Below are 19,219 nucleotides of genomic sequence, written 5' to 3' on the forward strand. Positions count from 1 at the left end.
GGGGACTTTGTGCTGCAGGTTTGACAGGGCGAGTGGCAGGAAGAAAGCCATACCTTAGAGGACAAAATAGGGCCTTGAAATACTGGATGTGGACTACTGCAGAGGGCGGCACGGTGGCGCAGTGGGTAGCGCTGCTGCCTCGCAGTTCGGAGACCCGAGTTCACTTCCCGGGTCCTCTCTGTGTGGAGTTTGCATGTTCTCCCCATGTCTGTGTGGGTTTCCTCTGGATGCTCCGGTTTCCTCCCACAGTCCAAAGACATGCAGGTTAGGTGCATTGTCGATTCTAAATTGTCCCGTGTGTGCCCTGCGGTTTAGTTGGCACCCTGCCCAGGGTTTGTTGGCTGGGATTGGCTCCGGCAGACCCACCGTGACCCTGCAGTTAGGATATAGCGGGTTGGATAATGGATGGACTACTACAGACTGGAGAAAAGTCTTATGGACCAATGAATCCAAATTTTAAATCTTTGGTTCATCATGCAGGGTGTTTGTACACTGTCGAGTTGATGAAAGGATTGTGCCTCAGTGTGTGACACCAACTGTCAAACATGGAGGAGGAAGTATGATGGTCTGGGGTTCTGTTACTGGAGGCAGAGTTGGTGACTGGCATTCTGAATCAAAAGGGTTACCACAGTTTGGCTGTTATATCAGCAAAAGGCGCAGGCTACTTTGATGAATCAAAAATTTGAATACAATTTTGCATACTTATTGATTCCTTGACTTATTTTTTTATTAGCCATTATTTATGGTTAACCTTAACAAGGTACAGAGCAAAGTTCCAAATCTGCAACTATGACATGCAGACGATGGAGAACTCGGAGCCAACACAGTTGTGTGAATCCGTATGTAGCAGTCTGAGACCTGAGGTGCGTGTCTAAGCGAAGTGAATCGTGACCAGTGAAACACTTGAAAGCTGAAGAAGCTCAAACAGAAGCTTAATTACCGCTAAAGAGGAGAGATAATTACGGGATGATATCATTCAGTAGTCCCCTAATATCTGAAAGTGCTTTTTCCAAGTAGAATTTATAATAACGAGTAGTCACAGACGCATTTGCTAAAAATTTCATTTCAAGTAGGCAGCACACGTCTCTTGAAATTTCATCAAGAAGTAGATAAGCACTTCACCGTGCAGATCAATGGCTGAAATTCCTCGGGCAGTTGCACAGTCACAGCACAGCCTACTTGAGCCCAGGGCCCTTTTTCAAGGGAAGCAGGTGCTCATCACTCGAAGCACTCACTCCATGTAACACACTACAATGTCTGGCCTTAACCATTAAAACCATCATACGTGCTGTGGTGGCTAAATGTTTGCAGATTAACTACTACCTTGGAGTCAAAGTGGTTCAGTCTAAGCAAATCACTTAAACCACAAACGGGAGGCTTCAATTGTTTAAAAAATAAAGCGTGGAAACAATTTTGAGTATGGGCATTGTTTGCTTTAATGATTGTTTTGCATATATTCACTTATAGTATTGTAAATGATGACAGTCACCTGCCTATTGTATTGTAGATTTAATTTTAACCCAATACATTTGTCATTATTGCCCATGAAACTTGATAATGACAAAGTGAAGAGGTGTTTTCAGAGAGACTTGCAAATGGATTACACATCAAAAACTGAAACCTCTCATTCACAGAAGTGTTCAGACCATTAATTCAGTACTTTGTAGACGCCCTCCTTGGCCACAGTTCCAGCTTTGCCTGTTGTTAGGAAGTCTCTGCAAGCTTTGCCCACCTGGATTTGGGCAGTTTATCACTTAGCAGATCATCTCAAGTTCAGTTAGACTGCATGGGAGGCATTGGAAAACTGCACAGTCTAAGCTTTGGATGGGCCACTTCAGTTAGGACTTGTTCCCATGCTTTGGGTCATTACTGTGTTGAAAGGTAAACGAAAGATAAATCATTGCCCTGTTTGAAGTTGCATAGACTCTAGAGCAGGTTTTCCTCAAGGACCTCTCTCTGTATTTGGCTTCATTCATCCCTTCCTCAATTTTGACCAGCGTCCTTATCCCTGCTGATGACAAGCATTTCCAGAGCATCGTGCTGTCACCACCATAGGGATGGTGTAAGACACTGGACACAGTGCTTGAACATCTGCCCAAAGAGCTCAATTTGTGTCGCATCGGACCACAGGATATTTCTCCTTGGTGCTCTCAGAGTGCTTCACACACCATCTTATGCCTTTTACACAACAGTAGCTTCCATCAAGCCACTCTGCCATAAATGTCTGATTGATGGAGTGCTGCCAAGATAGTCATCAGAGGACTTCTGAAACTCTGTTCGAGTGACCACTGGGTTCTTCATCACCTTCCTTGGCAAAGCTATTCTTGCCCAGTTACTCAGTTTGGTTACACTGTTAGGAAGAGTCACGGTGGTTCAAACGCACAGTTGTTGAGGGTATTGTGCACTCGAGAAGACCCAGTGCTTTATAGAAATTGTTTTATCACCTTGCCCTGATCTACGCCTCACCAGAGGGTCTTACTTGGATTTCTTGGCTTGGTTTTTGCCCTGACATGCTGCGTGAATTGTAACACCATCTATACACAGGGGTGTGTGTGTGTGTGTGTGTGTGTGCCTTTCTAAATGATGTCCAGTCAATTCAGCTTGCCGCAGGTAGACTCCAGTCACGTTCTAATGGTGAATTAAAGAAGACAGGATGCACCTGAGCACAGTTTGGTGAACCACAGGAAAACGGTCTGAATACTTATACAGGTGCACCTCAATAAATTAGATTATCATCAAAAAGTGAATTTATTTCACTAATTCAATTCAAGCCATAATCAGCAAAATGAAAAGAAATATACACAGAGTGATGTATTTCAAGCGTTTAATGAATTCATACATTATGAGTTTCACTTTTTAAATTGAATTAATGAAATAAATTAACTTCTCCATGATATTCTAAATTATTGAGATGCACCTGTAATGTATGAATGAGAGATTTCAGTTTTTGATTTTTAATAAATTTAAAAATCTAAATCTATTTTATATATATATATATATATATATATATATATATATATATATATATATATATATATATATATATATATAAATCCTTTTTGACTGCAGTATTCCTAGAGCTTCTTAACCCTTTATAGGACACTAATTCAAATACTTGGAAATTCAAAATTTCAACCCTAGAGTGTTATTGATGGTTATGTCAATAAAGTTACCATATATGGTTCCTCGCTGGTCTAGGTTACATTTTTTTCAGAAAAGTGTATATATGAGAAATAAAAGAAAAATACATGTAAACTTAAAGAAACATTTGTTCTTGTTTTCTTTCACATTTCACAGACATATGAAAGTCCAGTTCAGTCCAGTCACTTAGGTAACTTTTTCATTGTACGTGATGAAGCAGTTGCACTCCACTGAGGAACAGGTGAGCCTTGTAGACCACGTTTGATGTCAGGACGTTCCCCTTCCTGCTACAGTACTTGCAGGTCTGGTGGTTGGTGTAGACAGGGCCATCAAACAGGGACAGGTCAACCTGCACAGAATCATTTGGACAGTCTTGGGGATATCATCAGAGGTGCTGAGGATGCCTGGAAGTGCTGAGCTCCTCAGAGGGTGATACATGACTGCCTTCTGACTGCTGGCACCAATGAACATCTCGACCTTGAATTTCTTTAGTGACAGGCCATCCACAGCAAGAGTCTTGTGGTCTCACCTGTAGATAATCCAGGCATTCGTGAGGCTGACATCAATTGTATATGCAAACATCCGCATTTACCACCTCTTGGATTTCATGGGGGCACGATAGAGGTGGACAACATGTCGTTCTTGTCAATGCCCCCCATGTAGGCATTTTAGCTTTTGATGACAGCAGAGCAGCTCATTTGCTCCTTCCTCTTGGCGTCACTGCAGAACTGGTAGTCTGAGGACATGGACTCCATCCAGCAGAGTGATGAACTTCTCTTTCCACCTGAAGGCCAGAATCCCATTGCTACTGGTGACATAGTCACATGTACCATGAGGGACAGCATTCTTCTCACCTGGTCACAACCCTGCCTGAGTGGTAGATCCTGCTATAATAAATACTCCTGCTGTTCCTGTTTCAAGCTAAATAAAGTTGTTTTTGCTAAAGTACTGAGACTCAGCCTCATGTTTTGGGGTGCAAGACAGGGACTCACACGTCACAGTTTATTTGCCCGACAAAAAGGTTAATGTTATGATCTGTTTTTTCAGGATAAACGTAAGTATTGAAATTTTTTTAATGACAAAGAATATCATTAGGCGTAACAGAAACATGCAAATAAGAAAATGTCAATGTAATCACAGTAGGAAAGGTATGTCTGGTGTCCACTGCTGTACTGATGTGGGTTTAGTATATGTACTTGACTGGTGGCGGGTTTTAAAAATGTCACCAATGCACAGTGTAGAATATCAGTGAGTGACCCACACAATCATCATCATCCATTGTGTTACCATTGCCTACTACAGTACATGGCTTAGTGACTTCCACATTTGCCCTTAAACCTATATTGACCGCTGCTACATTGTGAAACAGTGCTTAGAAGACAAGCAAAATGGCACCTTTTATTGGCTAACTAAAAAGATTACAATATGCAAGCGTTTGAGGCAACTCAGGCCCCTTCATCAGGCAGTTTGTAAGAGGCCCGAGTTGCCGTGAAAACTTGCATATTGTAATCCTCTTAGCCAATAAAAGGTGTCATTTTGCTTGACATCTCATGACATCCATAACGGTGAACACCCGAGTACTGTGAACAGTGCTTAGGAAATGGATGTCTCTCTCATCCTTCAACTTGATCACAATCATGCACTTGGCGTCACCAGGCATATCACGGCAATTCTGTTGTACAGGGTCGTATGCATCAGTTTTCCTTTCAAGTAAAATCTCAAGCAGTTCAGGTGTGGTAGAGAAACTGTCCATCATTATACAATCACTTTGGTCAAAGCAACAGTTTCCGCCAGGGACAACACTGATGTAAAAATGCTGTATTGACTGTACTTGTCATCCCACTTGGTCCATCTACCAGTGTAAAGTATCAAGTTCCAGATGCATGTATCCAGAGCTTGCTTTGCTTATCATGTAGAAATTAATAACAAATCTTGCCTGTTTGGATGTAACGTACTGTATCCATGTCTGCCTTACCTGGTAACCCACAAGACTTTCATCAGTACTGGTGTTACGATAGGTAACATATATACCTTCTTCATTTTACTGATGATCCGCCTGATACACATCCCACAGTTTGTACAGTATTGGTGTTGGGTGATTGGCTTCATCATAGTCATCGTTATTACTGAAATGCTGGTACTCCTAACTGAAATGTGTGTCAGCAACAGCCCGTTTGTGGACCAATACCATCTCTGGATTGGTTTACTCTTTATACCTTGCAGTTTCAGGAGAATGAAAAACACCCACCATGTCATCTGCAACTGCCAGTGACTTACGACAACCAAACGACTTACTGGGAGTTTTCTTACATTGCTCGGCGGAGCAGCTCACTTCAACAACTATTTTCTTCACCAGACTATCATCAACAAATTGTAAAGAGTCCAACAGAAATCTTTAGACTGGGGTTACTTGTCCATGAGCAACAAGGAGGTGCAGCATTGTCAGCAATAGTATAAAGCCAACAACAAACACAAATGTCACTTAAACTTGGCAGGTCTAACAAACAGGGTTTAGTTTCGCTGTCCGTGCCAAGACCTGAACACCAGCTCAAATCATCATCACTATCGCTTAATTCGAGCAATTCTTCAGTTTCATTTTGTACTAAAACAGAGTTAACATTAACAGCTTTTCATTTGCCATTGTGTTTTTGGTTGAAGGCTCTGCTGCACTCATAAATATTAAGACAGAGTTACCATAAAGTGTCAGAAGACAGAGGTATCCATGATTTTTTGTAGCAAAGCGAAACACTGAAAAGCGGCTCATTACACGTCACCCCGAGTCTGACTCGGGTAGCACAGTTTCACTCTACAACCAATTTCTGCAGCTGCATGTTCCAGTCGAGAGCAAATGAAACAGGTAGGTGACATCACGCTAAACAAAATACATTTTTTCATTGTTGAGAATTTCCTAAGTAACAAATAATGCACAATTATTACATAGTAATTAAAAAAAGATGTAGAATATTCTTACAACAAGCAACAGAGGTTGCTTACCAATACATGTGTGTGGGAAATTCACACATTACAAATTTGAATCGGCAGGAATTGCCAACACATTGCAGGTTACCTGCAATCCTACGCCGAGTTTCAAGCCTTGGTGATTTACAATTAAATGCATCTACAACAGAAACAGACAAATATTCTAGAAGCTAGAGCCTTAAGAACTGAAACACTATTAGGGGCAGGGGACACCTGAAGAAGACATACAGGAAAGATCAACCAAAGTAAATGAAAATTTAGCAAACATGGAAACACAACACTCTTCTTTTACATGTTTACTTACTAAAGCAAATCAAAACCCAAATGCATGAATAGAAAGTGAAGGACAGGAATGTTAGAATATGAGGTGTTATACACCATCATGAAGGACAGACAAAGAAGGTGATGGTGTGGAGTTAAATGTGAAAACTAACATTCAGTCTCTAAAAATCAACACAGAAGAAGGGAACACGTAAGAATCATTATGGGTTAAGCCACAAAAAAATAAAAGATGTAGTGATTGGAGTTTACTACAGTACACAAAATTCTTATATGTTCAACAACAGTTGAGGATTATTTAATCCAGTAAGACACAGATGCAATAAAGAAGATGACGTAATAAATGGGGATTTTAATTTTCCAAACATGGATAAGGAAGAGATTGTTGGCAATACACATGAGGAAACTGAAATTGTGTCAAAAGCAACGGACTGCTTTATTACTTCAAGTCCAATGTGAAGAGGTGTCTGTTTAGATCTCATCTTTTCAAACAATAATGACAATAAAAAACAGAAGTTATTGATCCTTTAAGCAAAAGAGACCACAAAGTGGTTAGATTGGAAACAATCTTCAGAAACCCACACATATACGTAAATGTATGGAATGAAATTTAATGCTTAATTAACAACCAGTTTGTTCAATTTCCATGTTATAAAAAATTCTGAAAAATTAACCATATAATCTACAGTTTCAAGCACCATGAATATACTTGGTAAACAAAGCTTGTTAGTAGAATAGATATATTTATTTAATGAAAACATAACAGTGTAAAACAAAGGCTTGCAATGCATTATGCACCAACGTAACACACAATTAAATAATTATATACTCAACAGTTGGTAGATTAGGGAACCAAAACTGCATAAAGTTAGAAACATGAAGTAGAGTTTTATTAAATCTTGACAGGTTATGTTTGAATGGAAACATCTGCTGGCAAAACTGAATTTCTTGTAAGATCCCTGAGCTGCCAACTTGAGAAAATTTTAACAAAAACCAAAGTCCGGTAAAGTTTAAAATATTTAAATTAAGTAAAAAAAAAAAAAAAAAAGCCTAAAATTACTGTAGTATGAAAAGGTTTTGGGTTTCACAACATGAATTGACAAAAGTACATTTGAAGTGTTAAAGCTCTCCGTTTAGTTTAAAAAAAAATACACCTGGACAGGAATTAAATCAGACTAAACAAAAAAGTCTAAAGTATTCAAGTCTTTATCACATTCATACTTAATAGGCTTGGTTTATTCAAATTTAATAGATATTCTTATTACCTCAACATAGTTCTGATCCAGCCTCTATCTTTCTTTGTTTATTATTTCCTGGAATGCATAATGATATGTAATTAGCACTGGGGGACATTATAAATAATTACTTCCAATTACACACACACACACACACATTATATATATATATATATATATATATATATATATATATATATATATATATATATATATAAATAAAGAGGATGTTAAACTATTTTATTGTGTGGCTCATATATATATATATATATAAAACCTTTTTTTAAAAAAAAAAAAAAAAATCAATCCAGGTTAAGGTAAAAAAAAAAAATCTATGCATTTTGAACCACCATGACTCTTCCTAACAGTGTAACCAAACTGAGTAACTGGGCAAGAATAGCCTTGGCAAAAAAACCCAGTAATTTTTGAATTGTGAAAACTATGATGGATCTCAAAATAGAGAAAATATATAAGAAAAAAATTTACCAATTAGACATGATGGTTTAATTTTTGCGTTTTTTTAAAGAAAACGTATCAAATGTTGGTAAATATCTGCTTCACTTTCATGCAGTGTATAGGTGTTTGAATATAAACACCCTACAAATGAATAACTTAATACTCACTATTACCTCCTAAAAATGATAACCCATCCTAAAGGAGTAACATAAATTTTCTTTAACTGTTAGCTTCATCCCACTGATTGTTGCATGATTCAATCCCAGCTTGCTCCACGGCGAGAGCTAGCTCTTTCATTCCTCTGCTTTCTCCTGTCAGTCTTATAATAATAGTGGCCATATTCTGAATTGCGACTCCGCTCTCTGCTGGAGTCTCGGCTGTGGCGGCTCCGGTCCCTCTTTCGCTCCTTTTCTTGACTAGCTGTGCCTCTTCTATCCCTATGCCGATGCCTATCAGCACTGGAATGTCGAGATTGCCACCTCCTCTCCTTACTGGCATGTCTTGGTTTGCTTCGTTCCCTACTGAAATGTTTGTGAGATTTATTCTTATGCCACCGCACATCATCATCAGAAGTATGAGTGCGGCAACTAGTACTATGGCAAGAAGTCGAGGATGATTTTGAAGTTCCTGCTTTGTCCACAGGTGTGGGTTTCAAGTCTTTTACAAGCTGACCATTGAACTGGCTGGAATATCCACCTTTGATGGCTGTCCCATTGGCTCTAGCCTCACATTGATCATGGAAGACAACTTCATCTGGGATAGTTTGATCAGAAGAACACAATATAGTATTGACATTTAAAACAGATTTTAATTGTCCCCCTGACTCATTATCCCCTTCAAAATCTGTACATAATTGCTCAGATTTCTTTTTCAAAAGGTTGCACAGTAATCTCTCTCTAAGCTCTTTTTCTTTATTTTGAAGTTCCAGAGTCCGAGCCTTCTCTTCCTCCACACGCTGTAGTTCAGCAGCCTGTTGCTTTTGTTTTTCTTCCAACTTTAAAAGCCTTAATTTTTCCAGTTCTTGGTGTTCCTTTTCTTGCTGCTTCAGTGTCTGTAAAATAGTTTACATTGCAAGGTAAATTCACATTTCAATTTCTAAAGACAATCCATAAATTATTAAAACTCTTCATCTTGTTCAGGGTCACATGAACTGGAGCCTCTGATGAGAGCTTCAATCACTAGGGATATCACAATACCAGAAGGTCTGTATTTGTAGTGAAACTTCATGATACTCAATACCCATTCAATACCAAGGCTAAAATAGAAATCCCATTAATTTAATTAAATGCATATCCATCAATTAAACAATACTGTGCCTATTTCTATAATACAATATACATTATAAAAACTATTAATAATAACAGCAGCTTTAGAATTGTACATTCTTCAAGTAGCTATTCAATTTTTGTTTAAGTAAACTAGCACTGGCATTCAAGAATATCAAAATACATTGCAGGGCTTAAATTTAGGTTAAGACAGACATCCAGATTTCCCTCCAGTATTAATACATACAGTTGAATTTGTTAATTCAAAGCTTATTCTGGGTATTTTCATGGAAAGTAACTCTTTAAATGTAACAATCTTAAAATATGGTTTATCAAAAATCACTCTTTAGCTGGTTAAAAACTTACTAATGAGTAAATGAAATAAATGAATCAAATTAATTGAATTTTCAAATGATACAAGTGCCTGGTGATGTAGTTTTCTGAATCTCTCCCTCCTTTTTAAACATGTGTTCCAACTTCAAAGATTCCTGTGTGAAATCAAAGGTCTCAGATTTACACCAATTCAGAACTCCAGTAAAACAGCCTTTGTTCTGATATTTTCTAGGTGCCTTACACAAATTAATTCTGTTACTTCTTTAGTCTGTGTACAAGTCCAGAATTAAAAAAAAAATAACTTGGCTGATGCTACCTGTATTCAATTACTCCTGAGACATTCAAATATATGACACACAAGGCCCATGCTTTTTCAACAAGTTTGTCACATGTTAGGAATTATACTCATGAACATTAGCTTGTCTTTAAGAAACCAAATGAATGACACAAATTTAGCATTTCTAGATTCTGACTGAGGCAGGAAGTATGCTGCTTTGGCGGTCCTGCTAACTGTGCACGTCTCTCTTAAGCATTCCTATTAAATCAGTACATGTTGTATTAAAGGCGAGATATACCTTGTGCTTCGAAGCACTGAAACATGAAATAATGCTTATTTTGGTATTAATACAGTGGGGTAAAAAAGTATTTAGTCAGCCACAAATTGTGCAAGTTCTCCCACTTAAAAAGATGAGAGAGGCCTGTAATTTTCATCATAGGTACACCTCAACTATGAGAGACAAAATGAGAAAAAGAAATCCAGAAAATCACATTGTCTGATTTTTGAAGAATTTATTTGCAAATTATGGTGGAAAAAAAGTACCCTAAGTTCTTGTCTATAAGCCGGACTCATGTATTAGCCGGAGACCAAAAATCATACGAATTTTTAAAATAAAATCGTATCATAGATAAGCCGGACTCATGGATAAGCCGAACGTACTATAACCTATAACTAATAGAAGGGAGGGAGGTCAGTGGTCTCACTCGCGCCCATTTAATTTCTTTAAGGGGGGAGAGAGTGTGAGATATTGCCGTCTCTCTCACTCCCCGCATGGCGCGGTTGGAGCGGCCGGAGCGCGTTCTTTCTGCTCTGGGCGTCGCCGAGTCAACACGAGCGCGTAGCGGGCATTTAAATTGTGATTTTATATGTAAGCATATTTAAATATATATCGCGGATTTCTGCGGACAATGGGTCTTTTAATTTCTGGTACATGCTTCCTCAGTTGGTTTGCCCAGTTGATTTCATACAAGGGACGCTATTGGCAGATGGCTGAGAAGCTACCCGGCTTACTGTTCTCTCTCTCTTGCGCTGACTTTCTCTGATCCTGACGTATGGGGATTGAGCAGGGGGGCTGTTTGCACACCTAGACGATACGGACGCTCGTCTAAAAATGCTGAAAGATTATCTTCACGTTGCTATCTTTTGTAAAGCTGATTCCTGAAAAGACATGCTGCACAGTGCTTCGCATACTTAAAAGCTCGAAGGGCACGTATTGATTTTTGACTGAAAAACAAACTCTCCCTCTCCCTCTCTTTGTCTGCTCCTGACGGAGGGGGTGTGAGCTGCCGCCTTCAACAGCTTTGTGCCGCGGTGCTTCGCATACTTAAAAGCCAAACAGACATATTGATTTGTTTGCTTCACTGCTTTGAAGAGGAAGATATGTTTGCATTCTTTTAATTGTGAGACGGAACTGTCATCTCTGTCTTGTCATGGAGCACAGTTTAAACTTTTGAAAAAGAGACAAATGTTTGTTTGCAGTGTTTGAATAACGTTCCTGTCTCTCTACAACCTCCTGTGTTTCTGCGCAAATCTGTGACCCAAGCATGACAATATAAAAATAACCATATAAACATATGGTTTCTACTTCGCGGATATTCTTATTTCGCGGGTGGCTCTGGAACGCAACCCCCGCGATGGATGTATAAGCCGGACTTATGTATAAGCCGATATTCTATTTTTTCATTTTCACAACTTTTTTCCTTAGATAAGCCGCGGCTTATTGACAAGAACTTAGGGTATTTGGTCAATGACAAAAGTTCATCTCAATACTTTGTTATATACCATTTGTTGGCAATGACAGAAGTCAAACGTTTTCTGTAAGTCTTCACAAGGTTTTCACACACTGTTGCTGGTACTTTGGCCCATTCCTCCATGCAGATCTCCTCTAGAGCAGTGATGTTTTGGGGCTGTCGCTGGGCAACACGGTCTTTCAACTCCCTCCAAAGATTTTCTATGGGGTTGAGATCTGGAGACTGGCTAGGCCACTCCAGGACCTTGAAATGCTTCTTACGAAGCCACTCCTTCATTCCCCGGGCAGTGTGTTTGGGATCATTGTCATGCTGAAAGCCCCAGCCATGTTTCATCTTCAATGCCCTTGCTGATGGAAGGAGGTTTTCACTCAAAATCTGACGATACATGGCCCCATTCATTCTTTCCTTTACACGGATCAGTAGTCTTGGTCTCTTTGCAGAAAAACAGCCCCAAAGCATGATGTCCCCCCCCCCCATGCTTTACAGTAGGTATGGTGTTCTTTGGATGCAACTCAGCATTCTTTCTCCTCCAAACACGACGAGTAGAGTTTTTACCAAAAAGTTCTATTTTGGTTTCATCTGACCATATGACATTCTCCCAATCCTCTTCTGGATCATCCAAATGCTCTCTAGCAAACTTCAGACAGGCCTGCACATGTACTGGCTTAAGCAGGGGGACACGTCTGGCACTGCAGGATTTGAGTCCCTGGCAGTGTAGTGTGTTACTGATGGTAGCCTTTGTTACTTTGGTTCCAGCTCTTTGCAGGTCATTCACTAGGTCCCCCCGTGTGGTTCTGGGATTTTTGCTCACCGTTCTTGTGATCATTTTGACCCCACGGGGTGAGATCTTGCGTGGAGCCCCAGATCGAGGGAGATTATCAGTGGTCTTGTATGTCTCCCATTTTCTAATAATTGCTCCCACAGTTGATTTCTTCACACCAAGCTGCTTACCTATTGCAGATTCAGTCTTCCCAGCCTGGTGCAGGTCTACAATTTTGTTTCTGGTGTCCTTTGACAGCTCTTTGGTCTTGGCCATAGTGGAGTTTGGAGTGTGACTGTTTGAGGTTGTGGACAGGTGTCTTTTATATTGATAACGAGTTCAAACAGGTGCCATTAATACAGGTAACGAGTGGAGGACAGAGGAGCCTCTTACAGAAGAAGTGACAGGTCTGTGAGAGCCAGAAATCTTGCTTGCTTGTAGGTGACCCAATACTTATTTTCCACCATAATTTGCAAATAAATTCTTCAAAAATCAAACAATGTGATTTTCTGGATTTTTTTTTCTCATTTTGTCTCCCACAGTTGAGGTATACCTATGATGAAAATTACAGGCCTCTCTCATCTTTTTAAGTGGGAGAACTTGCACAATTGGTGGCTGACTAAATGCTTTTTTGCCCCACTGTAAATGAAGCAGATTATTTAATTGCCGGTATAGACAAGCCAAATAATTGCTTGATTTAAAACTGGCTTTGATTTTTACTGGCTACATCTGCTATTAGCAGCATTACCAGTGTGCGGTTTCCTCTACTATCCACAGTCCTATATTCACGACTCTGGATGAACGTGAGATTTCTTATGCAAGCCTGAACTGTGTTATGTCGGTTACAAAATAGGCAGAGTGGTGGCTCTGAGGCTAGGGATCTGCACTGGCAATCGGAAGGTTGCTGGTTCGAATCCCGTAAATGCCAAAAGGGACTCTGCTCTGTTGGGCCCTTGAGCAAGGCCCTTAACCTGCAATTGCTGAGCGCTTTGACTAGTGAGAAAAGCACTATATAAATGCAAAGAATTATTAAAATGGATAGATGCTTGTTTGGACATCTGTAGACATACACATCATGATCTGAGCTGGAATGTGAAGCCTCCATTCCTTTATCAAAACGGTTTATGAAACTGTATTACAAAGCGAATTATCACACTATCAATTAATCTCCTGTAAGAATTTTTTGCCACTACAATTAAGCGCTTACACTATATGTTATCAGTCACATCATTGCACTCTCAAAGCATGCAGGAGTCTTATTTCTGAGATAACTCTATAATAGAATAAAAATAACAATAACTTTGGAGTTTGGAGAGAGAGAGAGAGAGAGAGAAATATACAGTGTCCTCCACTATTATTGGCGATCCTTGTAAAAATTAGTAAGAACGGTTAGAGAAAAAAAAAAATCATTGTTTGCTGAAGAACTGTCATCTTGCACTGAAAAAATGAGAAACATCTCACTTTTAATTGAATCAATTTCATTCAAAGAAAAACAAAGCCCTCATCAAGAAATAAATATTTTTTTAAGAAAAACACATGTGCCACAATTGTTGGCACCCATGTATTTAATACTTTGTATAACCTTCCTTTACCAATAGAACAGCATGGAGTCTTCTCTTGTAACCTTTTATAAGGTTGGAGAATACACAGCATGGCACCTGAGACCATTCTTCTTTACATAATCCCTCCAGATCATCGAGGGTCTTAGGCCCTCTCCTCTTCAGCTCACTCCACAAGTTTTCAACAGGGTTCAGGTCAGGGGACTAAGATGGCTATGGCAAAACTTTGATTTTGTGGTCAGTTAACCATTGCTGAGTTGATTTGGACATGTGTTTCAGATCATTATCCTGCTGGAAGATCCAATTGACGACCCTAGTTTCCTGGTGAATGACAGCCAGGTTTTGATTTTAAATCTCCTGATATTTCATGGAATCCACGATACCATGTACCCTAACAATGTTTCCAGGGCCTTTGAAGGAAAAACAGCCCCACAACATTACAGAACCTCCGCCATGTTTCACAGTCGGGACAAGGTTCTTTTCATTATAGCCATTCTTCTTTTTACACCAAATTTTGCGTGTTTATTGCCAAAAAGTTCAATTTTTGTTTCATCAGACCATAGAACACGGTTCCAGGCAAAGTTGTAGTAATGTTTTACAAACTCCAGGCACTTACATTTGTGGATAACTGACAGAAAAGGCTTCTTTCAGGCATACCTTCCAAATAATCTGTTGGCATGAAGATGCCATCTGACGGTGGTTATGGAGACTTGATAACCCCAGGATTTTACTTTTTCTTGCAATTCCCCAACAGTGATCCTTGGAGATATTACTACCTCTCTTATCATCCTTCTCACTGTACATAGGGGTAAAATAAAACGAATAAACTTCCAGGCAAGTTTGTCACAGTTCCAGTTGATGACCACTATTTTACTATTCCCCTAACTGTAGAAATGGCCATTTTCAGGCAAGTAGCTATTTTTTTTATAACCATTCCCGGAGTTATAAAGGGCAACACACTTCTCCCTCATTTGGATTGTGCGGTCTCTTTTCTTTGCCATGATGATGGTTTGGCTAAGGAAATTTGATTCTGGATCTCCTCACATTTATATCTCAGTTAATCAGGAAGTCAGTGATTTGAGTTGGATAGTTCCTATATACTCCAATCAACTTAACAATGTCCAATTTAAATGTGAAACATGCTTCAGTTACATTGTTTCACATTAATTTCCAAGGGTGCCAACAATTGTGGCACATGTGTTTTTGTTAAAAATATTTATTTCTTGATGAGGACTTTGTTTTTCTTTAAATGAACTTGTTTGTATTAAAAACAAAATGTGCCTCATTTTTTCAATGCAAGATGATGGTTCTTCAGCAAACAGTATTTTCTTTCTAATCCTTCTTACTCATTTTTAAAAGGGGTGCCATATCCCTCAGCAAGCTAGCTGTCCAGACCAACTTTATATACTCCACAATGCATTACAATGCAAGAAATCATCAAGGATTTTGGAAGAATATGAGAAAGGTCTAACTTTGAGTCATTTTGTGATGATGTGTTAATTTTGAAGTCATTTACCAAAACCTGGAAGCACTCTCTTTACATCCTTCCTTTTTCTCAAATCTACCTTGCCTCCTTTCTACTAAAGACCCTTTGATCAAGTCATTCAAATTAGAACTGGTGTGGAATGGCCATTACACCCCACTCAAGAATTACTGTAGGTGCAATCTTCATGATTACTTCAATGTTTAGGAATGCCACTCTGCAAGTCCTGGAGCTAACTTTCTAGTGCTCCTTCTGGTGTTCAGCATCCCTGACAGATTCCTGGCCTACATAATAACTTCCTAACACTCCTTGCTTCCACTTAGAAGTATGGAGAATTCACCTGGCCAGCTGGGATTCCCCATTACATTCTTTTTACTTGTGTGCCCACAGAGGGCAATTGTTTTAAGGACAATATGTAAATAAATTGGACATACTGTCCATTCCTTTTGCATTAGTGCAATGGCATACATCTCCAATGCGACAGCATGCATTTCACACAAGTGTAATGAAACTCTTAAAACACACACACACACACACACATAAAAACACAGGTGCAACATAGAGCAGAACACATCCTCAGATAAGGTCAACCCTTACAGTAACAGCGAACTTATACAGAAGAAGGAAAAGAAAAACAATTTGGTCATACAATTTGTCAAGAACATACAGAGGTAAAGTACTGCCATTTTTCGACCCATTTACAGGAATGTGTACTTGAATATCAAGATGCACTGCTTCTCCTTTCTCACATATACATTATGATACAAATAGCTATTTTAGATAAAAATGCCTTTTTGCACCATTTATAGAAATGTACAGACAATGACTTTCATTGATCCTTGCATTAAAAAGGATGTTTGTTTGTTCCAACATTGTGGTGCCTCAGATAAAATGCTATGTCTATGTTTACCTTGGGTCTCTGGGTTCAATTAGATTTTCAGTGTTAAGAAACCTGCTATTCATAAGCACTGCCATATGGAATTGAAGCATTGAGGCACACTACAAACTAGGACTCTCTCTTCTATTCAGGTATCTTCCATCCAACTGCACATGGAGGATGAAGAGAGATCTCAGTTGCAACTATGTATACTACTTTTTTTAACTGTTGTTAATTTAAATATTTTATACATGCGTCACAGCCTGAATAATTTACTGTTAACAGTAGCATTTTTACATAAGGGAAGGAAGGCAAAAAAAAAAAAAAACCAGACATTGCATATAAATTTTTTTTTCTCAAACATTTCCCTCACTATTTGTGTCATGGCCCAACGTAACTCAGGGTGGGGCATATTGTTGTCTTCAGAGTTATTTATTATAGTTTGGGGTCACAATTTTAACATCTCATTATTACCCCACCATCACAAACTGTCCAGCACTGTTTCTCTGCCTAATTTGAAGATGCACCAGTCATGTTTTTGGCAAGTAACGTTCATAACGTTAGAGCAAATGATCACAACTAAAGCAGCGGACACAAAACTCAAAACAATTGGGATGAACAATCACATTTATTATAAACACATTTCCCCTCCCCAATTTCAAACAATTAAATCTTGAAAATAGAGTTGAAGTTTCAAAATAGCAAGAGGAATGAAAAATAAAATAAGAGTTACAGTTTAAAATGAATGAAGAATACTACAGTGAAACAGGTTGTGATGGTAAGGTGATGGATAGCATGCTAGCCTTTCATTCAGGAAATCAGCAATTGATTCCTCAACATTTTCTTTAATCAAACTCCATGGCACATTGTCTCCAGAGTAATTACAATTTGGGGTTCTGTGCACCAGAAGGAAAATTTAAATAATATCTCTCTATTAACCCTTTAACCGCCAACTCCCTAAATATTCCCCACGCGAGGCGAAATCTGAACAATTTTCGTTTTTTTACTTTTTTACATTTTTTTTACATTTTTTACATTTATTCAAGCAGTATTGACCACTAAATGTTGTGCAAGTTGCCAGTGTATACACGAAATCTATAAATGTAACCTGAATTCTCAGCTAAGCAAAACATCTTGATACCAAACCGTGCCCTTTTCAATGGTAGATACTGTCGAAACTGTAAGCGGCCCTTCCACGACAATAAACTTTCATCAACTGCAACTGACGGTCCTGGCATGTAGGGCAACTGAAATGCTTCAAATAAATGATCAATCAAAGGACGTAGCTTGAACAAGTGGTTGCGGTTTGGATCTTTCTTATCTGGCTCGTTTCTGTTGTCATTCAAATGAAAGAATTTCAGCAGCAAAGAGAATCGGTTACGTGTCATGACAGCTGCAAAAATAGGTGTTGCATACATAGGATCTGTAGACCAGTACATCTCAATATCTGGTTTTCTGATTATTCCCATCAACATCAAAATCCCAATGAATTTTTTCATTTCGTTTTCATCAGTGTCAAACCAAGCACGAACACGGGAATGTGGAGGTAAATTGGGATTTTTCTCAATAAACTGTGCTGCATACAGATTTGTCTGATGAACAAAATGTCTGATCAAATCAGGTGACACAAACAGCTCATAAAACTGCTCAGCAGTGTAATTGTTTACATCAACAATAAAGCCACACGTTCCCTCAAACGAATGCAGAAAAGGTAGTTCACCACGGGCAGCAGCCCAGCTGAGATGCTGGGGATACACCCACTCAGCGCCGTCATCCGATGCGTCTTCATTCACAGTATCATGCAGCGCACGTTGCTGCTCATCACTGTCGCTAAAATCTTCTTCAGAACTGCTACAATCATGATCAGAAATGTCCAAAATCGCCTGCAAAGCCTCACTTGAAGTCAGTTTACGTTTCGCCATATTCACAGCTGTTACATGCGAATCATGTCACATGACCAGCCAAAACAACCACAGACTTGTCGAAATACAACGTAGTAATAATACCCACGCCAAACCGTCAGTTATACTACTTGCCAGGCATTCATATAACCACAGGCAAATGTGCCGGATAATTCCAGCAGTATGGCGTTAGCAATAAAACAACGGTGCCGGATATATCCGGCAGAGGGCGGTTAAGGGGTTAAGAAGCTTTTGAAAATTAATAATAATTAAGTACCAAATGCAACGGGTTTAATAGTAATAAAGTTAGAGGATATATAATTTCTAATTACTTTCTACTTTTCCATTTTTCCATTATACTACACGTGCAATGCTGAGTAACTCGTTATACAAATGTGCATTTGCAACTCTTTTGGCCTCTAAATCATGTAAAGTGTGGTCCAGATCTAATTATGCAATTTTCATTACGCTATAACTTAATTTTATTACATAGAGAATTCACAAAAAATTATTTTTGTTGCCGATAGATGGCAGCACCTGCCCTGCATTCCAAAACGGTGGGGTGATGGTTGTCATTTGAACCGCGGGTGCAATGTGTTCGCCTTTTCTCGATAACGGGCAATGTTTCTGAGGTGCAAAGCAGGATGTTGGGAGGAATTTGGATCGCCTGCAGTGCATAGGAACACGATCTCCCAAATCAACGAAATGTTTGACCGGACTGGTAGCTCCAAACACCTAAAAAATCCTGGACCATCGAGAAGTGTGCGAAATGACGACATGAAGAATCGTCTTCGCGCCGAACTGTAATCGTCCCCGCATAAATCAAAGTCATCCAGAACGATTGTCTGCAAAGCTGAACATTGGTAAAACCAGTGTGCTGAGGATGTTGCATGAAATGAAACATACGCCCTACCATCCACGAC

The 19,219-nt window shown here is 39.1% G+C and overlaps 1 protein-coding gene across 2 annotated transcripts in view; it reads right to left on the bottom strand.

Annotated features, from left to right (window-relative positions):
* Window positions 1-8,030: 8,030 nt before the first annotated feature.
* Window positions 8,031-19,219, bottom strand: part of akap17a (A kinase (PRKA) anchor protein 17A) — a 38,901-nt gene continuing 27,712 nt past the window's right edge. For both annotated transcript variants that reach the window (XM_028800890.2, XM_051927219.1), the window contains one exon: window positions 8,031-9,141. In XM_028800890.2, coding sequence (XP_028656723.1) covers window positions 8,347-9,141 — 795 coding nt within the window. In that variant the 3' untranslated portion in view covers window positions 8,031-8,346. The remainder of the gene's footprint in view (window positions 9,142-19,219) is intronic.

Source organism: Erpetoichthys calabaricus, chromosome 4 (genome assembly GCF_900747795.2).
Source record: "Erpetoichthys calabaricus chromosome 4, fErpCal1.3, whole genome shotgun sequence".
In the NCBI taxonomy this organism is placed as follows: domain Eukaryota; kingdom Metazoa; phylum Chordata; class Cladistia; order Polypteriformes; family Polypteridae; genus Erpetoichthys; species Erpetoichthys calabaricus.